This window comes from Corylus avellana, chromosome 4 (genome assembly GCF_965113065.1).
Source record: "Corylus avellana chromosome 4, dhCorAvel1.hap1.2, whole genome shotgun sequence".
In the NCBI taxonomy this organism is placed as follows: domain Eukaryota; kingdom Viridiplantae; phylum Streptophyta; class Magnoliopsida; order Fagales; family Betulaceae; genus Corylus; species Corylus avellana.
In genome coordinates this window covers 9,154,362-9,174,378 of record NC_142493.1, presented here as the reverse complement: position 1 = coordinate 9,174,378, position 20,017 = coordinate 9,154,362, and the positions used below count along the sequence as shown (strand labels likewise).

The window sequence follows — 20,017 nt, the reverse complement described above, 5'->3', positions numbered from 1 at the left end:
TTGTTTTTTATCATGCTCTTGCATTTCACTCATTATGCACTCATAGTTTTGATTTTGTTTATGTTTCTCTGACTATCCTTGGGCTTATTGGTATTTTACTGCCCTTTGTCCATTCATGACAAAAAGGGGGAGAGAAAGTTTTAGAGAGTGCAGATTAGGAATAAATAGAACACCATAGATGATTTTAATTTTGATTTTGATATACTTGTTGCATCTATGAATGATATTTGTTTTGTGTTTTAACTAATTTGGTAAGCTATTCATGATTATATTCTATTCAAATCTGTTATATTATTGGTACATTGGGTATTTCTATTCCACATACGTTTAATATGTTTTGTGAGTGTTTCAGGAAACAGGAGTTATCTATTCAGATATAACTTGTAAATTTTGTCACAGAATTGTCAAAGGGGGAGTTTGTTGGGTTTTGAATTGCCAAATTCAGTGACAAAATACATTCATCTGCAATCCCGTCAGCAGTGCATACACGAGGTGTTGTGTCAAGAGAAGACCTAGAAGATGTAGTTAAGCTTAACCAATCATAATAGAAAACCTATATGATATGGTTAAGTTTAATCAAATCGGAATTCTTTAATTAGAGTTAAAATAGGATTCGATTAAATTTCGTATCCTGCACATGTATCAGTATTCGGACCATAACTTTCGGCTTAAGAATCGGATTGAGGTGAAACCAGCGGCATTGGAAAGCTCACACAAAATTATACAAATCTTTGTGAAATAAGATTTTCAAAATTCGAAAGTTAGCTTTGCCAAAATCGTCTCGCAAGATAAGGAAGAAAATTTGGATGAATCTTATTCCAACTAGAACTAGTTTTTCTTCCCATTTCAACTAGTACTAGGTTTTCTTGTAGTCTATATATAGAGAGCTGTTATGCACGAAATTGTAAGGAATTCCATATAAGAATTCCATGTGCTAAGAGAGCGTTTAAGATATTGAGTGTTAGGGTTAGTCTCTCTTAGAGTTAAAGGTTGTGTCTTCATCACAAATCATATACAACCAAAGTCTACCGGAGTTCCGGTAAAGGAGATCAAGTAGAAGGATTGTGCCAGATGTTCTGGAAAGGGCTACTGCGGTAGAAGTCAAGTGGGTCGCTTGTCTTATGCAAAGAAGTGTCAATTGCCAAGGTTTTGTAAGTGTGAACTTCTTGTAATTCTTATTCTTTTATAGTTGATTGATTTTCTGGGTTTGGCTGTCCCGGAGAGGTTTTACATTTTAGAGAGTTCTCTAAATGGTTTCCTCTTCGTAACCAAAATATTTGTATCTCTGTGATCTATTGTTCTACATATTTTGGTTGTATGATTGTTTAATTTTTAATTCTGCGTATTATTTGCATACACCTATTCAACCCCCTTATTGGTGTCGTTTGGAGTCGTATTTAGAATTCACTTTTAAAAATATATAACACCTAAAAATCCTGTTTCAAAAAAGAAAAGAAAAAAAGCTCACATTTTGCCAAAAGCTTGAAAATAAAGCTTTCTGTCGACCCTACTTCGGTAAGAAAATGCTCGACACAATTTTCATTTAATGAAATATATTAACTGACAAGTACGCTCATACCATTTTCACCTAATCACAATCATGCCCCTTTATAAACATCTTTTTCAAATCCCCTGCATATCGGTGCTGGCATTTGCAATGTATGATTAATAATCCATTGATGGCCGACTGGCCACCACCAAGGGTAACCGAAAGGGGTCTGTTACTACTAACAAAAGATTTTTATCTCATGAGTTTTAAGGGATTAAGCATTTCGGTTACTCTTTCTTGGTAAACTGAAATTTGAAGAGAAAGAATTCAAAACTTTCAAGGTTATTACTCTCATCAAATTTTGAAAAAAGTTTTCGTTACATGCTTAAACAAAACCATCTTGTTATGAGGATCTGAAGAAAATTTTGTCAATGACAAGGAGTCTAATAATTAACAGACTCTCATTGCCACAATTGAGAGGATCAATTGCAACTAACAAATCACTAATTAATGCGAGAAAAAAATGGTGCCTCAATGCAGGAATAGCAGCATTCACCTGTTCCATTAATGCTACCTGTTTGACATGTACTTTTGATGCCAAACAGATCCTTGAAAAGCTCAATCGATTTACAAATCTCCCTAACATCCACAATTTTGTGAAAGGGTCAGTATGTATTGGTCCAACTCAAACATAGAAATTACATAAAACAAAAATTAATTTCAAGCTGCTAATCATGACCAGAGGGAATTCCACACTGCATATCTATACAACCATGATTTTCTGGGCATAAATAAAGCTTCTTAAGAATTCTAAAAATTGGATGATGGTGATCATTGGGACATGGCATCTCTTTCTAATGGGCCAAGAAGCCAAAGCAGAAAGTAGAAATACTATGTGAGAAACCAATGATAAATGCATTTTGTAAGTAACTATCACCACAAAAGTGATAAAATAAAACCTTTGAAAAAAGAATGAAAAAATTTTAATCACCAACAACAATCTACTTATAAATCTGTGTTAAGGTATTTGATGAAACACAGAAAAATTTTTAAATTTCCACACCCTGGTTCTTTAGTTTTTATTTTTAAAATTTTAGTTTTGGTTTTTATTTATTATTTTTTTTTTATTAAGGGTATTTTCATCATTGGGAAAGGGCATTGTCAATTGGGTCGTAGTTTAGGGAGAGTATATGGACTTTCTCCAAAATTTTATTTCTATTTTTTTGCCGAAACAATAAGTGATATTTCAACTAGTTTTGAACTAATTCAATGGTAAAACGGAGCTAAAGCTAGTAAAGATAACAGCTAAAAAATGAAAATTTTCTTTGAGATAAAATTATGAGCGCAATGATGTCCTCAAAGATGACAATGTACACGGAAAACCATTTACTTACATTGTAATTGAAAATCAATAGAGGCCCAAAAATTTCCACCAGAAAGCTCCAACTACTACCCAGATGATTGCATTGACAAGAGCCATTACGAACCCTATTTTGAATACGTCAGGAAGGTCTACATAACCAGCTGTTGAGAAAAAAAGGATAAAAATCTAATCAGACACCATGCTGCAACAGATCTTAAAAGGACAAAATATCATGACACTAACTTCTGAAGGCTTTCATAAAGAATGAAAGGATATTGATATCTGGAAATTATTTTATGCTTAATGGCCATAATAATATTAAAAAACAAAATCTTCTGTTTTCCATTTCTATCAACCAAATGGCAAAAAGTAAAGCCTTCCAAAAGAAATGGAAGAAATGAGAAATAGAAACTATAGATCAGAAGAATAGTTTTTTTTTTTTTTTTTTTTTTTTTTTTTTTTGGGTAAGTAAGATACGAAGAATAATTGAAGCAAGACTAATTGCCATCTAAAAACAAGGACAAAAATGAATCAACAAATATTATGCGATATGCATAAAAGAATCATACCTCCATAGTATACAGCAGCCTGACCACTGCTATAATGCGTCAGAGCACCAAAAAGATTTGTGTTGTAAGCTAAAGCCAGAGCTGCCAACACACCAGGAACCCCCGCTGCCAAATGCATAGCAAGGAATGCAGAGTATAAAGCTCCAACATGACCTGTTTGACTTGCAAAGAGGTAGTGGATGAAGAAGTATGAGGCCTGAAGAACACCAAGTGCAGCAGGCCAACTCAAAGAGAAAGATTGAAGGGACTTGGCCACACAATCAGACATCCAGGTCACAACACCAAGGTTTGTCAATTGGCCTGCCATGCCCACTAGAACGGCAAACCAAGCCAAGGTATCCCATGCTGATTTTTCACTTAAGCAGTCATCCCAATCAAGGACTCCCAACAAAAGGAGTATTGATAAGCCTATCATTGCAGCTACAACACTTGCAATACCAAGAGCGTCTCTGCAAACAGACCAAAAAATTATTGCTTATTCAGAAACCTAATTAGACAAAAACATTTGAAAGAACCCCAATTTGCAGATATAATGGATTTGCAACTTTCAGCTAATATTAATGAGAATATAAAAAATACTTTGCTGCAGGGATACACTAAAGAATATGATGATTGTTTTTAGCACTATAATTACATCCAAAAAAGCTCTATTGAAGCAAAATATGAAAAGGCAGATAGAATCTAGAGCATATTTTCATGCAACACAAGGGAAAAATGATCTCCAAATTCCAAATGAATACTAGAGAATATTATTAGATGTAATTAGAGGTCACTAGCATGGTTATTAAGGCAACCTGGGGTGGAACTAGCATTTATACTTTGGGGGGGGGGGGGATTCTAATTTAAAAAATAATAATAATAAAATTAAAAAATAAAATAAATAAAATAAAAATCTAAGGGCATTTTTTAAAAATTTTGGGAAAACATGGGGCCTTGGGGCTGAGGCCCCCCCAACCCTCCCTCTAGTTCCGCCCCTGAAGGCAACCCATATTTTAACCTTTTGTTTCTTCAGGGATAGGACCAGTTAATAATATGGAAGACTCGATTCTAGGGCTACAAGAAGGTTGTATAAAAACTACCAAAGCTGTCAACTTTAGAGAAAGTTATAAAACCACATGCTTTACCAATCTGTGGAAGAAGACTTTGACTAATATAGTCCTGAATTAAATCTAAAAAGAGGCCTGGCATGTTGTATCTCTAGTACAGAAAATAAATTGCCAAATTGATGGGGGCCATAGATCAAATGACACAAACAAAGCATCTTTCCATACATTTAACTCTTTTAAAAATGACAGCTCAAAGCCTTATTGTCACTTGAGGTGCTTAAGTAAGCCACCACCAATTTGTGAAATTCTTTCATGTTCTTTTCTTTTTTTTCTTTTTTTCTTTTTTTTCGTTTTTGGTTTATGACGTATATGTCGGACCCACTTTTGTGCCCCATTTCACTATCCAAGTCCACACTATATCAAGGTTCCAGTGCAAAACTTTCTAAAGGTACCCATGGCGCCATGGTTAGACAGTTGAGTACTAAAAGGTGTCTATACATAACTACAACCCTTCAAATTCTACACTAAGGTTTTCAATAAAATCTTTGTTTGGAAGAGAGAAAACTAAAAGGCTGTTTTCCAGATGAAAACCAGCATCGCCTATTGGTAAAACAGAAACAATAGCAGGCGAGTGAATCATAATATTTTGTAATGAAGATTCCTTGTTATACAGGGCACAAAATGGATGTGTTACCCAGGATGTTTTACAAAAGAGGAGTTTCATAACTTCCAACTTTATGGATAGGCCAGGCAAAGAGATTTTGCAGATTTGAGAGGTAAAATTCCAAAAGTAGATGGCAGAAAAAACTCAGTGCAATGCAGATAGGCTGTCAGCATTTGATGGACAAAGCAGTGCAGCCGACCTGAGAAAGTGTCTGAAATTTTGTTTGCATCCACATTCCAACTCAATGCCACAGGCCCAGTCTTCCTATTGATTTTTTTTATTCAGCTATCCTCCCTCTCTTCCTTTATACTTTTCATCATTCTATGTTTCTGCCAGAATGCCATAAACAGTCTAATAGAACACACGGGATTTGCAAAAGTAAATCTGAAATATGAGGTGTAGTGAAAATAGAGTTCTGGCTGGACATTTTATCTGTTCAGGCAAACTTAACTGGTGAAAGGGGTTTAAGTAAGAACAGAAATTAAACCATACAAGGAATAAAGCTGAACAATTTTGTAACTGATGAATTCAATATAATGGGGCATGATGCTTCCGTTAACTTTTTCTTTTCCTAAAATAGGTGACTAATTGAAATGGAAAAATAACAAACAAATCTATAAAAATTTACAAGAATGCTGTAAGTCACAGCTTGGGAACAGAAAGCAACTGTAAATAAAACCAAACTGCAAGTTTTAACCAATTCCATATCCTTTCAAACTTCTTGGTGAACTTATTTACTGATAATGCAATTCACTAAAAGCAATGCCTCTTTATTGTTTCTACATAACTATCAAAGGTAACTAAACATAATTAGCAAGCTTTAACTATCTTTAGCAAAAGCAAAACTTTGACCTAAAAAAGGTATTAAAAATCAAACTATAAGACTCCTTATATCCTTAAACAAAATTGTGCAGAACATACAGCATATTATGTAACTCATATCACATGCCAATTATCAAAAGGCATCAAGTATAGTTGATGATATCCTCATGTACATGACCAATGGTTCAAACAATCATTTGGATAATAATACATTGTCAAAAAAGGTGGGCAACAAATCAAGGGCTACAAAAAATAATTGGAGAATTCAACTATCCCTGTAATTTTTTTAATTGCTACTACTCATTACCAGCCAGAAAAGAAACAGTTCATGATATGAGGATATAAATTTGAGATGATTTATACTAATACCATGAAGTCAGGCATACTACATACCCAAATACCCATAAAGAGACTGCAAGAAGCATTGTACCAACCATCACCCACTCATGTCTTGTGACAGGACCCATGTGCCCTAGTTTCTTTGCAGCCATGGCAGGTGCATCAGGTGTGTCTTTGGTTTCAGGAGGATATAGCTTGTACAGGACTAGCGGAGTAGCTAGAAGAGCAACAAGGGCTGGTAAACTAGCAGCCTTGAACCAAGAAACCCAAGGGCTTGAAACTATCACACCAAGTTCCTCGGCTAATTTGAGGCAAAGCAGGTTTTGAGCAGCAGCAGTTAGGAAAAGAGCACTAGAGTTACTTGCAGCCTGTCACGCGTCACACATGAGCAATGCATTAGTCACCTAGGCATCACCGGACGATCAAATTAACAAGAAGATTGAATAACATGCATTCATAAATTTAACAAGAACAGACTATAATATGCATAAATGAGGGAAAAAAATAAATGTAGAGATCATCTAACAGAGTTAACACATCCATCTGTCCCGGAAAGACAGAAAAATATACCTACTTATCAGCGTAAAGTTATTCCAAAAAAAAGAAAAAATAGAGATCTCTAATAAAGCAGAAAATCTCGTAATCAATCCCCTGAAACTAAAAAACAACCAAAGAAACCCAACCTGTCAGAAGTTTTCTCTCATGAAAATGTCTGCATATTCCTTTTGTTCTATTAGATAAGTTTTTTTTTGTTTTTCTAATAAGACCCCTAAGAAAATCAAAACCAAACTATTCAATCCGTACTGCATTGTTTAGCTAAAAATTCCCATATGATATGATACATACTCCAATGTCTCAAAAGATCCTTGGAAAATAACCATTTTGAGCCTAAGTACTCCCAAGCCTGTCTAGTCCAATTGAACCAAAACAACTATATCGAGAATACATAATCAGATTTTATACATACCATGTCAAGGGAACATTCAAAATGTGTTAAGTAACAAAACCATAACAGATGATGCAGGTAGATGAGGCTATGTTTCAGCATGATTACTGTCAGGCATGTGTCTGCTTTGCAATAAGTTCCTGCATTCCCTTTACTAATCTGTTTCTGTGGTGCTGATACTACAAGTTGAGGAAAAGTACATGGACAAGGCATGCTAGGTTGCTTATAAAAATCAATTTAATCCAAGGTGCAGCAGATGGAATCAGACACTCTATTATTAAACCATGTGTCCATATCCAAAGATTACACAAGTCTGACACATGGAGACTCCTGCTTCCAACCCTTAGCCACAATCCCCATAACATAGAATTTGAGATAAGAAGCCATTAGTCATGAAAGTGAAGATCCAAATTACCCCCAAACACTGCCCATTACTAATGTTGTAACCAATGGCTTCAAAGTATTTCAGGGGTCCATGGTTCCTTACATGGAATTGAGACCATTACATAATCAGCCATCATTGCAAGTGTATTTATTTTTTTTATAAGTAATTGCAATTTTATTGAAAAGCGTAAGGCAAGTACAAAAGACACACCTAGCTAGTAGCAGAAAAAAGAGCTTAAAAAAAATTGAAAGTTCGTAATATTAGAGTCAAAAGCTACAGCCCAATGCAAAAGAGTTTTAGGCCTCGTTTGGTATGCAAAATGGCTATTCCATTAAGAAAATGAATAGTTATTACTAGGAATGGAGGAGAGTAAAATGGAATAGTTATTCTTATTCCTTAGTTTGGTGACAACACATATACTCTCATTGAAATTAAATCAAGATTACTATTAAAGAAAGAGAAAAAAAAAAAAAAAAAAAAAGACCTAAATCATAGGAATATTGTGGGTGGCCAAGACCACCTTCAGGTTCTTTTATGGGTGGCCAACAGAACCTCAATGTTTAAGGGTTTAGTTTGAAACAAAATCAAAAATAATGTGAGTCTTTTTCTTTTTTTTTTTGGAAAATGTTGTCCATTCCTCTCATTTTGTTTTAGGAATACGTATTTCTCTTCGTAAAGGAATAGTTATTCCCATGTGAATAGCTATTCCTAGAAATAGGTCTCTACCAAACAAAAGAATATCTATTCCTATGATATAGTCATTCCATTCTAGGGACCTATTTCGCGAATCAAATAGGCCCTTAAAGAATAAGCCTTCAATTCCACCAAAGCCCTCTCACAATCCTCGAAGCTCCAATCATTTCTTTCCCTCCAAAGACATCACAAAAGGCAGGATGGAATGATCTTCCAAACTACATCAAGCTGAGACCTACCACCAATCACTTTCCAACAAGAGAAGAGATCTACCACTTGACTAGGCATAACCCAACAGTCTTGAAGATAGAATTCCAAGAGCATTGGCAATCTCATCCCCATTCTTCTCGCACATGCAACACCACTCAACCACAATGATATGTCGTTTTCTTAAACTGTCCATGGTGAGGATCTTCTCTATTGTTGTCGTCCAAGCAAAGAACATTACTCTCAAGAGTATTTCTACACATGTCAACAACATAAAGTTGTTTCATATTAATTAAAGGGAAATTGTCCGAAAAATCCCAGAGTTTTGCCTCTCTAACAGATAAAGACCTGAATTTCTAATTTTCAGAATTAAAGTCTTAAGTTTTGCTCGAGTGATAAATCTCTCGGTCAAATTTTCCATCCAATCTTTAATGGAAAAACTTGCCACCGATGACATTGTTCACATCATACCAATGAAAATGTGACACATGTATCTAGATACAAGTCAGCTTTCCAAGTGGGTAATTATGCCAAAAAAAAATTAAAATAAAAGAGGGGTGGAGATCCACTCCACCGCCACCCTCCACCCCACAGATAGAGGCCGTGGAGGGTGGTTCCACACCCGCCACCACTAAGGGGCACTGGCGGTGGAGATTCACCCCACAGAGGGGCGGGGTGGAGAGCTCCACCCCCACACACCTCTGTGGGGGTGGCTCCCCCTGCACCTTTCCAAGGGTGGAGAACCACCCTCCACCCCACAGAGAGGCGGTGGAGGGTGGCTCCACCCCCACCATCTCATTGGGGGGAACTGGTGGCGGAGATTCACCCCACAATGGGGCAGGGTGGAGAGCTCCACCCCCACACACCTCTGCAGAGGTGGCTCTTCACCCCTGCACCTTTCCAAGGGTGGAGAACCACCCCCACAAAGAGGTCGATGAGGTGGCTCCACCCTTGCCCATCTCCGTGGAGATGGATATCCACCCCACAAAGGGGACGGTGGTGGTCGAGGAGATCCACCTGAATAGAGGGCAACGGTAGAGAGTAAATACCTTTCAAATAACATAGTTTTGGGACAATTTCCCTCAATTAAATACAAAAACAGGGAGAGCAAATGATATACTTCTCAAATGGTATTGTGACTAAAAGTGTTGATAATATTCAATGGTTCCCAAAGATTTGAAGGTGCATGCCTCCTAAAGTTACATATTTAGTCCTACATGGACATTGGAGAAACTCACTGGACAGAAACTCAGAGAAGTAAGTCACAGCCATAACAAGAATCTAATACATAGTGATATTCTTTAACAACAATTAATCAAAATAAAAACTAATCCTAAGCGTTCTTTCCAACCCATTTCCCTTTATTCCCTCCTTCCCAATATCAAAATCACACTACATAACCCAATGCATTTTCGAAGGTTCCCCTAATCCAGTAAGTATTAGACATCAAATAAGACAATAGCTGGTAAACATCCTCAGATGTGCAATTGGACTAAGGCAACGCAATAAACAAATAGATAAAAGATGCTTGGGTCTACACCATTATTGCATATACAAATCCCACTAGCAATACTAAATTCCTCACTATTCCAAGCCATAACCAGTAAACAATATCTAAATAATTAAAAAAGATTCTATAACTGAAACGACCCATATCTGATACATACACCTAGAATATATGCATGGCCCCATTTAATAAAGAATACCCATTCGATACAATTATTTATATATTAAATCAATAAATTCAAAAGTCATAAAAATTACCCCTATGCAGTTATATCTATTTATGGAACTAGAAAAATATCCATCCAACCTGAAATTGGGACTGAATGAGATAAGACCCGAGCTTTTTCGCCGACGGATCGCCCGGTTTACTCCCCGCCGATAGCGACAAGGACTTGATTATTGGCAAGAAGACGCCACCGGCCCTCGCCGTGGTGCTCGGCATCGCCGGGGCGATGAGCGCCTCACTGATCGTCAACCCGTAGGACAACCCCAAGGTACTCTTGCCCAGCCACTTGATGAAGTAGGTGGCGATCCTGTCGCCCAAGCCGGTCTTGACGAAGCCGCGGGCGAAGAAGAAGGAGATGACGATGAGCCAGATGACCTCATTGGTGAAGGCGGAGAAGGCGGCAGAGAAGGACAGGGTTTTGGTGACTATGGAGGCGGTGAGGCCGAGGAAGGCCCAGGCGCCGACGGGCAGGGGGCTGAGGACGAGGCCGGCGATGGTGGAGAGGAAGATGGAGAGCAATTGCCAGCCCTGGGGAGAGACTTCGGGGGGTTTGGGGACTAGGAACTGCACAATGAGGCCGATGGAGATTGAGATGAGGAAGGGGATGGGCTTGGCGCCTTGTGGAGGAAGCGGGGATGGTGAATTTGTGGAAGAAGACGAGGCGTGGATGGGTGGGAGGCGAGGTTTGGAGCAGAGGGAGAGCTTTGGCGATGGGGGGAAGAGAGGGGAGGATGATCTGACGGTGGTGCGGAAGGAGCGGGGCAGGGCGGGGCTGTGGAGAATGAACGGCGGGGATTTGGAGATGGGGCGGGAGCGGTGGTGGAGGAGAGAGAAGGAATTGGAGGTGGAGAGAGTGTGGAGGGCGAAACTCTCCATGTTTGCAGTGCAGAGAGCGGTTGGCTGTTTTTTTTTTTTTTTTTTTTTTTTTGCTTGTTTTACAAAGTGAGGAGTGGACGGAACTTCCAAAGAAAAAGACTGGTGTGAGGTAGGTGTGTGAGGAGGGAAATTTATGGAAATATGGTATTTATATGGTGAGTTGAGATTTTCGGCTGCCTCGAGTCAGACAACCTTTTTTTCTTTTTTTTATTTCTTTTTAATTTTTTTTCTTTTTTTTTAATTGGAGAAGAGAGATATTAGAGGAAAATTTAAATTTGAGGTATTAGTACAAAATTTGAGGTATTAGAACTAAATTATGGATGATAAAATCTCTTTTAACTGATATTGTCCCTAAAAGGTTAACCTTTCACCCATAAGTTTTAGTTTTAAATCAAAAAATAAATTTTGAGACATTATAAATTAAATATTAACTTATAAAAATTTAATAATGAAAAAAAAAAACAAAAAAAAAAAACCAAAATCTAACGGGAGTAGGAAAAGAGAGATTTTTCTATAATATATATATATATATATATATATATATATATATATATATTAATAAAACCACATCAAACTTTGGCAGACACTTGTCTGACTCTTGGCAGCCTGATTGCAGGACTCTTATATGGTAAGGTCCATTTTTTTAACTTTTTTTTTTTTTTTTTTTTTAGGATAAATGCAAAATCGATTCATGTGGTTGGCCTAATTTACAAATCACTCCCTATAATTTAAAAAATAATGGGAAAACTTCAGAAAGCCCCCCTGAACTTTCAGCCGTTTTGACATACCCCCTGAATTTTCAAAACTCTCACTTAGGCCTCCTGAACTTTAGTTTTCTCTCACTTTTGACCATTTTAACGTTAAAGTCAAATAATTTGATTTTTTATACCTATTTTACCCTCCCCAAAACTACGTCGTTTTGTGTCTTAAAACTACAACACCTACCCCAGCCAAAAACGACGTCGTTTTTGGCATTAATTAAAAAAATAAAATAAAAATAAAAAATAAAAAATAAAATAAAAGGAAAAAAGAAATCGGGGGTGGCCGATTCTGGGGGTGGTTCATTTTTGGGAGGGGTGGCTTCAGCCACCCTCTGGCCGATCTAGGGGTAGTCGAACCACCCCTTTGGCCAAAAAAAAAAAAAAAAAGGGGGATCATGGGGGTGGCCAGACCACCACCAAGGGGCTGGGGTGGTTTCGACCACCCCATACCCCTTGGGGATGATCCAGCGACCCCCACGATCTCCCCCCCACCCCGATTTATTATTATTATTTTTTTTTTTTTGGTCTTTTGGGAGTGGCCGGACCACCCCCATGGCCAAGGGGGTGGTCCAGCCACCCCCAGACCAGCCAGGGGGTGCCTCCAGCCACCCCCTTGGCCAAAAATGGGGTGGTCCGGCCACCCCATTTTGCCACCCCCAATTTCTTTTTTTTTTCTTTTTTTAATATTATGCTTAAAATGACATTGTTTTGGGTTGGGTAGTAATGTAGTTTTGAAGCCCAAAACGGTGTAGTTTTGGAGCCCAAAACGGTGTAGTTTTGGAGTCCAAAACGACGTCGTTTTAGTTAAGGGTAAAATGGGTATAAAAAGTTAAAAGGATCCAAAGTGAGAGAAAATCAAAGTTCAGGGGGCCTAAGTGAGAGTTTTGAAAATTCAGGGGGGTATGTCAAAATGGCTGGAAGTTCAGGGGAGCTTTCTAAAGTTTTCCCAAAAATAATTTATAGGTTCCTAGTAGGCCAAAATAACATTTTACTCCATGAACTCATTTTCCGTTAAATAACTTAAGAAACCGTTACATTGCCACATCACACCTAATAAAAATAAGACACGTGTTCTTTTTTATTTGTGTTTTTAAAAAATGACAAATGAGTTTTTCCACGTCATTTTAAGGCTTCAACACACACTTCACGTCAAATTAAATAAACATAAGCCCTCTATATCCCATGTGCCGACGTCATCTTCATCTTCCCCAGCGATTCTTTCATTAGTCTTCATCTTCCCCAACGATTCTTTTATTCGTCTTCATCTTCTCCAACGATTCTTGTCGTCGTATTCATCTTCGTCTTCATGCCATCGTCTTCATCTTCCTCACCAATTCTTGCGTCCATCTCTAGGTGAGCTATTGGGTTTCGTAGTACGATTAAAATCGCCGTCAAAGAATCGCTGGAAACGTTACGACGATAAGCCACCTTGCTTTGGAGCTTTTTTACTTTCACCTTGATTTCAGTCATCCTACGAAACTCAATAGCTCACCTGGAGATGGATGCAATAATCGGTGGGGAAGATGAAGACGACAGCATGAACACGAAAATGAAGACGACGGCAAGAATCGTTGGGGGAGATGAAGATAACGGCGGCACAGGAGATATAGATGGATTAGGTTTATTTAATTTGACGTAGAGTGTCTGTTGGAGTCTCAAAATGACGTGAAAAAGCTTATTTGTCATTTTTTTAAAAGCATCAATAAAAAAAAAAAAACACGTGTTTTATTTTTATTGGGTGTAATGTGGTAATGTAACGGTTTCCATTAAGTCATTTAACAGAAAATGAGTTTAAGGAATAAAATATTATTTTGACTTACCCTAGGGACCTATAAATTATTTTTTAAATCATATGGAGTGATTTGTAAATTAGACCAACCACATGGATCAATTTTGCATTTATCCATTTTTTTAATGATGTTCTATTGGAATTTTTAGAGTAGTTAATTGATTTTTATTAATCTCAATTATTATAGAATAGTATATGGGGATTCATTTTACGGCTAATATTTTGCATTTTAATATTATTTAAAAAATTTAAATGATGATGTGATAATATATTTATTATGTGGTAACATATACACTTTTTAAAAAAATTTCTAGCATATACACTATTAAATTTATAAAATTTAATTTAAACATAAAATTAATCATTTATATTTCAAAATGACGAGGATATTCTTATTTTAAAATTAAGTAAATCATATTTTAACTTGTTAGCATTTATTATATTTAAAATATAAATACAGCAGATAAAATATTGAGTTAAAAGCACTCACAATGGAGGAACCAAATGGCACTTTTATCTAATATGACCTAAGATGATTGAAACGACGTCGTTTCAAGTTAATATATATATATATAAAGCAGCTAGCGGTTTTAAAAACACCACTTTACTAACCGATTTTGAAAGCGGCTAACAATTAGTGCGATTAACGGTTATAAGGTGGTTAATAAAAACCACTCAGTGGTGGTGTTGTGCATGTTTGCAGGTGTTAATCAACACATTAGCATATTATGACCTAGTGGTTGCAAAACAAGACCAACTTTTCCCCAATTCATCATCAGGGCAATGTTTCATGTAGCGCCCTCAAATTAATTAACTTTTGAGATGTTACCATAAAATCAAAATGTATGTTTTGGAATCATATAAGTGTTACGAGCTTACCTCTATTTTTACCTTGCATCTCTTTTATATATATATATAAGTAAATCGCCAACGAAACTTAGTCTATGCAATGATTTGGGGACAAAATTAAGGTTAAAATATGCATTCTTATATAAGTTATATTTAGGAGGAATATTACACTAACATTTGTCCATTGAGAAACATGGTTTAGTAATTATATTAAGATACTCTACTCAGGAAACCATGCCTCAATTAAAGGCAAAAAACCATACTCATGAAACGCAAAATGCAATATCAATTCATATATCAAAGTAATAAAATATCCTCCATATGATTTATTTGTACCTTTAATCCCTTCACTTCACAGTATGATTTGTAAGTTCTATGGGACATTTGGTACAACCCCGGTATTAGAACACATCCTTATCCATAGCTTAGGTTGAATTCAAATAGTACACGTTAGATAATTGTAAATATTCAAATATTGTAATGTTGTTATTCATCATCTATATATAAAACACAACCCAACGTGAATACTTTGGGATGTTTAAACAAATATTATGTAACATAATATGGTATCAGAGCTCTCATTGACATACGTCTGATCTCATGGTTTTTTATACTTCCGCTTCTTCTTCCACCACCTCCGATGGTCACTATGCAACCCCTACCACCTTACATTCTCTCCATCACTACATTTAAGTCAAGTTTTCTTGGGATAATTATCCTATATGGCGCACCCAAATTGTCCCATACCTTGAGAGAAATGAGTTATATGAATCTGTCACCGAGGAATCTATATGTCTTCTCAAATTCATTGACTTCGTCGCCACTGAATCTATTCTATCAGTCTTGGTCAAAAATCCAGAGTACTCTACCTGGTATCACCAAGACAAAATAGTTCTCAATGCACTCATTTCTATCATCATAGAAGAAGTTTTATCCCATGTTGTGGGAATCAAAACCTCACGTGCAGTGTGGTTAATCTTGGAAAAAGTGTTTGCTTCGGAAGCCAAAGCTCGTGTCATGCAAACTCGCCTTCGCTTGACCACAATGAAGAAAGGCAGCCTCTCTGTGGCTGACTACTTCATGCAAGCCCAACACTTGTCCAATCTATTAGCAGCTGTTGAAGAACCTGTTAAGGATTCATATCTAGTATATTACATAATTGGAGGACTCTCAGTTGAATTTGATTCATTGGTTGCTTCTCTCACAACCCGTCTAGAGCCTATTTCTTTGGAAGACCTTTATGCTCATTTGCTCACATTTGAGCAACGACTTGAAATGAAGAATAAAATTCCAGATCTAACAAATTCCGCGTCCATGTTGCTCAACGCCATATCACATCACATGGCAAGCCTCAACGCCAATTCTCAAATGGTCCTTCTAGTGGACGTGGCCGTGGTAGGGGACGTGGCCGTGGTCCCTCCTCTTCACCTTTTGGCTCTTCCAACAGACCCACGTGCCAATTATGTCTCCGAATTGGTCACACTGCAACTAAGTGCTACAACAGATTTGATCATACTTACCAGATGCCTTCTCCCCCTGCAACTTTTCTCACTGTCAATCAATCCTCTCTGGATATGAGCTAGTACCCTGACACGACTTCTACACATCACTTGAACAATGACCTCACCAACCTAAATATCACAGCAAAGGAATATGCTGGCAATGAACAGATTCATGTCAGAAATGGTCAAGGTTTGAATATTCTACACACTAGTTTAACTTCATTACATTCTGCACACAAATACTTTTCTCTAAAATCTTTGTTGCATGTTCCTGCCATCCAGAAAAACTTAATCTTAGTGAATCAATTCACTCGTGATAATAATGTTTTCATTGAGTTTCATCCGTTTGAATTTTGTGTTAAGGATCTATGTACCCGGCGTTTGCTACTACATGGCCCGAGTAGAGGTGGCCTTTACGTCTGGCCATCTCATTCCACTTCGTCTCGTTTTCAATTTCCTTCAACGTGTCATGGTGAGCATGTCTTGGTTGATTCTTGGCATCGTTGACTTGGCTATCTTGCTCTCTGAATTGTCCGCAATGTTTTGTCCAAACATTGCCTTCCGACTTTATCAAATAAGCCTTCACAAGTGTGTTCTGCTTGTCAGCAAGGCAAAATGCACCGTTTACATTTTGAGTCATCACCCTCAGTTTTTGTTGCACCTTTAAGTTTATTATTTCTTGATGTATAGGGCCCTGCTCCAACTCTTTCAAAGAATAATAAATGCTATTATTTATGCATCGTTGATGATTTTAGTCGTTACTCTTGGCTTTTTCCATTAATTGCTAAATCTGATGTATTTTCCACATTTGTCACATTTTGAACTTTAGTGGAAAATTTTTTTAATCTCCCTATTAAATCAGTTCAAAGCGATGGAGGAGGAGAATTTATTCCCTTACAACGTTATTTTAGCTCTGTAGGTATCAACTATAGGCAAACATGTCCTCACACTCTTCATCAAAATGGGAGTGTGGAACGCAAATATCGCCATATTGTTGATACCGGCTTAGCTCTTCTTTCTCACTCCAAAGTCCCATTTCAATTTTGGGACGAAGCTTTTGACACAGCCAATCTTCTCATTAATTGTTTGCCTTCATCCATCAATAAAAAAAAAATCACCATTTGAATTTATTTGGTGAGACTCCTGATTATAAATTTCTCAAGACTTTTGGTTGTGAGTGTTTCCTTACTTAAGACCGTATAACACAAACAAATTTTCATTCCGATCCAAATCATGTGTGTTTTTGGCATATAGCAAACCCCACACTAGTTACAAATGCCTCGATATTCTAACTAGAAAAATCTATCTTACCAGATATGTTATCTTCAACGAATCAATTTTTTCATTTCAAAATTTTTCCTCATCTCCACCCAAACCGGTTCCATGTCCATAATACCCTCTTCACATCCATGGGTATTATCTTCGCACAAAGGGTCTCCTAACGTCTCTCCCTTACATTGGTATTATCTTCGCACAAAGCCACATCTACACGGTACTCTCCTTTGCAAAGCAAGTCTCCACTTACATGGGTCTCTCCATTGGACATCACACGGTTCTCTCCTCCGCACAGCAAACTCCCACGTACACTGCTGTCCTCTTCACCCAACAAGTCCTCTTCTACAAAGTCTTTTTGTCTACAACATTCCTCTTCAAAAACTGTGTCACCCTTGTCTCACATATCTCCATTATCTAAGTCTTTTTTACTTCCTAACAAGTCATCTCCTAGCAGACCCGTGTCCCCACAAGATTCCTCGCCTTTGCACACTAGTTTTCAAAGTCCACGACTCACCTCTCTGCCCCACAATTTTCAAACTACACGGCTATCTCCTTTGCACTGCAAGTCCACATCTTCAAGGTCTCTTTACTTCAAGATTCATCTCTATTGCACAGCAGGTTTCCAAGTCCACTAATGTCACCTTTGTCTCCCATATCTTCAAACACACGGGTTCTCACGCAACAATCTTCTCACAGTCCACGCATGAGTCTCTCTCTTGTTGAGTCTCAATCAAATATCACCCTTGACACATTTGCATCACTGCTTGATGCCTCCTCTATTGAACTACCTGCCACTCGTGACTTCCTCCAGCCTACCAAAAAACAATATCCATAAACCAAAAATTCAAACAAATGGCACCATTACATATTCTTCACCTCATGCCCTAAATACCTCTCTCACTACCCATGATACAGAACCCACATGCTTCACCTCTGCCTCCAAACACCAAGAATGGCGTACTACAGTGACAGAGGAGTTCAATGTTCTTATAAAAAATGGGACTTGGGATTTAGTTCCTTACAATCCCTCTATGAATGTTGTTGGAGCGAAATGGGTTTTTCACCTCAAGAGAAAGGTTGATGGTAGTATTGAAAGATATAAAGCTTGCCTTATTACCAAGGGCTTTCATCAGCAACCGGATATTGATTTTGGAGACACCTACAGTCCAGTAGTTAAGCCAATAACTATTCGAACTGTTCTTTCACTTGCTGTGACTGCCGAATGGGAAATTAAACAGATTGGCATGAGTAATGTGTTCCTTCATGGTCTTCTCCAAGAATCTGTTTACATGGTCCAACCTCCTGGATTTATTGATGCTAATGCACCCATTGCTGTTTGTCATCTCAAGAAAGCTCTCTATGGCTTAAAACATGCTCCTCGAGCATGGTTTCAGCAACTTAACTCTAAACTTTTTGATCTTGGTTTTCATGGATCTCGGTCTGACAGTTCATTATTCATTTTTTCTGAAGGCAGTGTTTAGCTTTTTGCTCTTGTGTATGTCGACGACATTATTCTCACAGGCTCCTCTCCCACTGCAATTAATGGCCTCATTAGCTTTCTGCCGAATTTCCAATCAAGGATGTTGGAAAGTTGAACTTCTTCTTAGGGGTGGAGGTTTCTTGGTTTGCTGCTGGAATTCACCTCTGTCAACAAAGGCATATTTATGATATTCTCAAACGTGCCAACATGTCCCTAGCAAAACCTATTACATCTCCCATGTCATCCTCTACAACTCTTAGCAAATTTGATGGTGTAAAGTTTGATGATGCAACTCTCTATCGGAGTATAGTTGGCGCCTTGCAGTACCTGTCCATCACAAGACCTGACATTGCATTTGCTGTTAGTAAAGTATCTCAGTTTATGAATGAGCCATGAGACACCCACTGGTTTGTTGTCAAGCGAATCCTACGCTACTTGAAACACACTATTGATCATGGTCTTCTTATCAGAAAGTGCTCCTCAAATTAACTATTTGCCTTTTCAGATGCTGATTAGGTAGGTTGTCTGGATGACATATGGTCCACTTCGGGTTTCCGTATTTTTCTTGTCTCTAATCTACTTTCATGGAGTTCTAAAAAGCAACTCACAGTGTCTCGCTCGACCACAAAATCCGAGTATAAATCCATGGCAAACATTGTTGCAGACTTATGTTGGCTTCAATCTCACCTTAGTGAGTTAGGTGTTTTTCTACCGATTGCTCCAATGTTATTTTTTGATAACATCGGTGCTACCTATTTGTCGGTAAATCCAGTTTTTCATGCTAGGACCAAGCATATAGCAATTGATGATCACTTTGTACGGGATCGGGTTGCAATCAAAAGTCTCATCGTCAAGTTTCTATCCAACAAAGATCAAATTGCTGATGTCTTAACCAAGCCTCTTGTTGTCACTCGGTTCAATTTTCTAAAGACCAATCTCAATGTCTTTGCCCCTCTGTCTCGATTGAGGGGGCGTATTGGAACACATCCTTATCCACAATTTAGATTGAATTCAAGTAGTACAAATTAAATAACTTGAATTCAAATACTACAAATTAGATAATTGTAAATATTCAAATATTATAATCTTGTTATTCATCATCTATGTATGAAACACAACCCAACGTGAATACTTGGGCTGTTTAAACAAATATTAGGTAACATAATACCCGGGTGAGGTTACTGTTGTCTGTTGTGGTATGCACATGCCTCATATCCTTCACCCCTTTTT

General features: G+C 37.6%; 1 protein-coding gene across 2 annotated transcripts; it reads right to left on the bottom strand.

Annotated features, from left to right (window-relative positions):
• Positions 1-1,882: 1,882 nt before the first annotated feature.
• Positions 1,883-11,235, bottom strand: DIT2.1 (dicarboxylate transport 2.1). 2 transcript variants are annotated; one of them, XM_088515092.1, is made up of 5 exons: positions 10,337-11,235; positions 6,347-6,660; positions 3,422-3,870; positions 2,884-3,013; positions 1,883-2,128 (listed from the first exon to the last, which is right to left on the bottom strand). In XM_088515092.1, exons 1-4 carry the CDS (start codon positions 11,129-11,131, stop codon positions 2,898-2,900), a joined length of 1,674 nt encoding a protein of 557 aa, XP_088371218.1. In that variant the 5' UTR covers positions 11,132-11,235; the 3' UTR covers positions 1,883-2,128; positions 2,884-2,897. The 2 variants fall into 2 exon arrangements, with proteins under 2 accessions (XP_088371218.1, XP_059446464.2); XM_059590481.2 differs by lacking the exon at positions 1,883-2,128 and having other exon boundaries at positions 2,796-3,013.
• Positions 11,236-20,017: the final 8,782 nt, after the last annotated feature.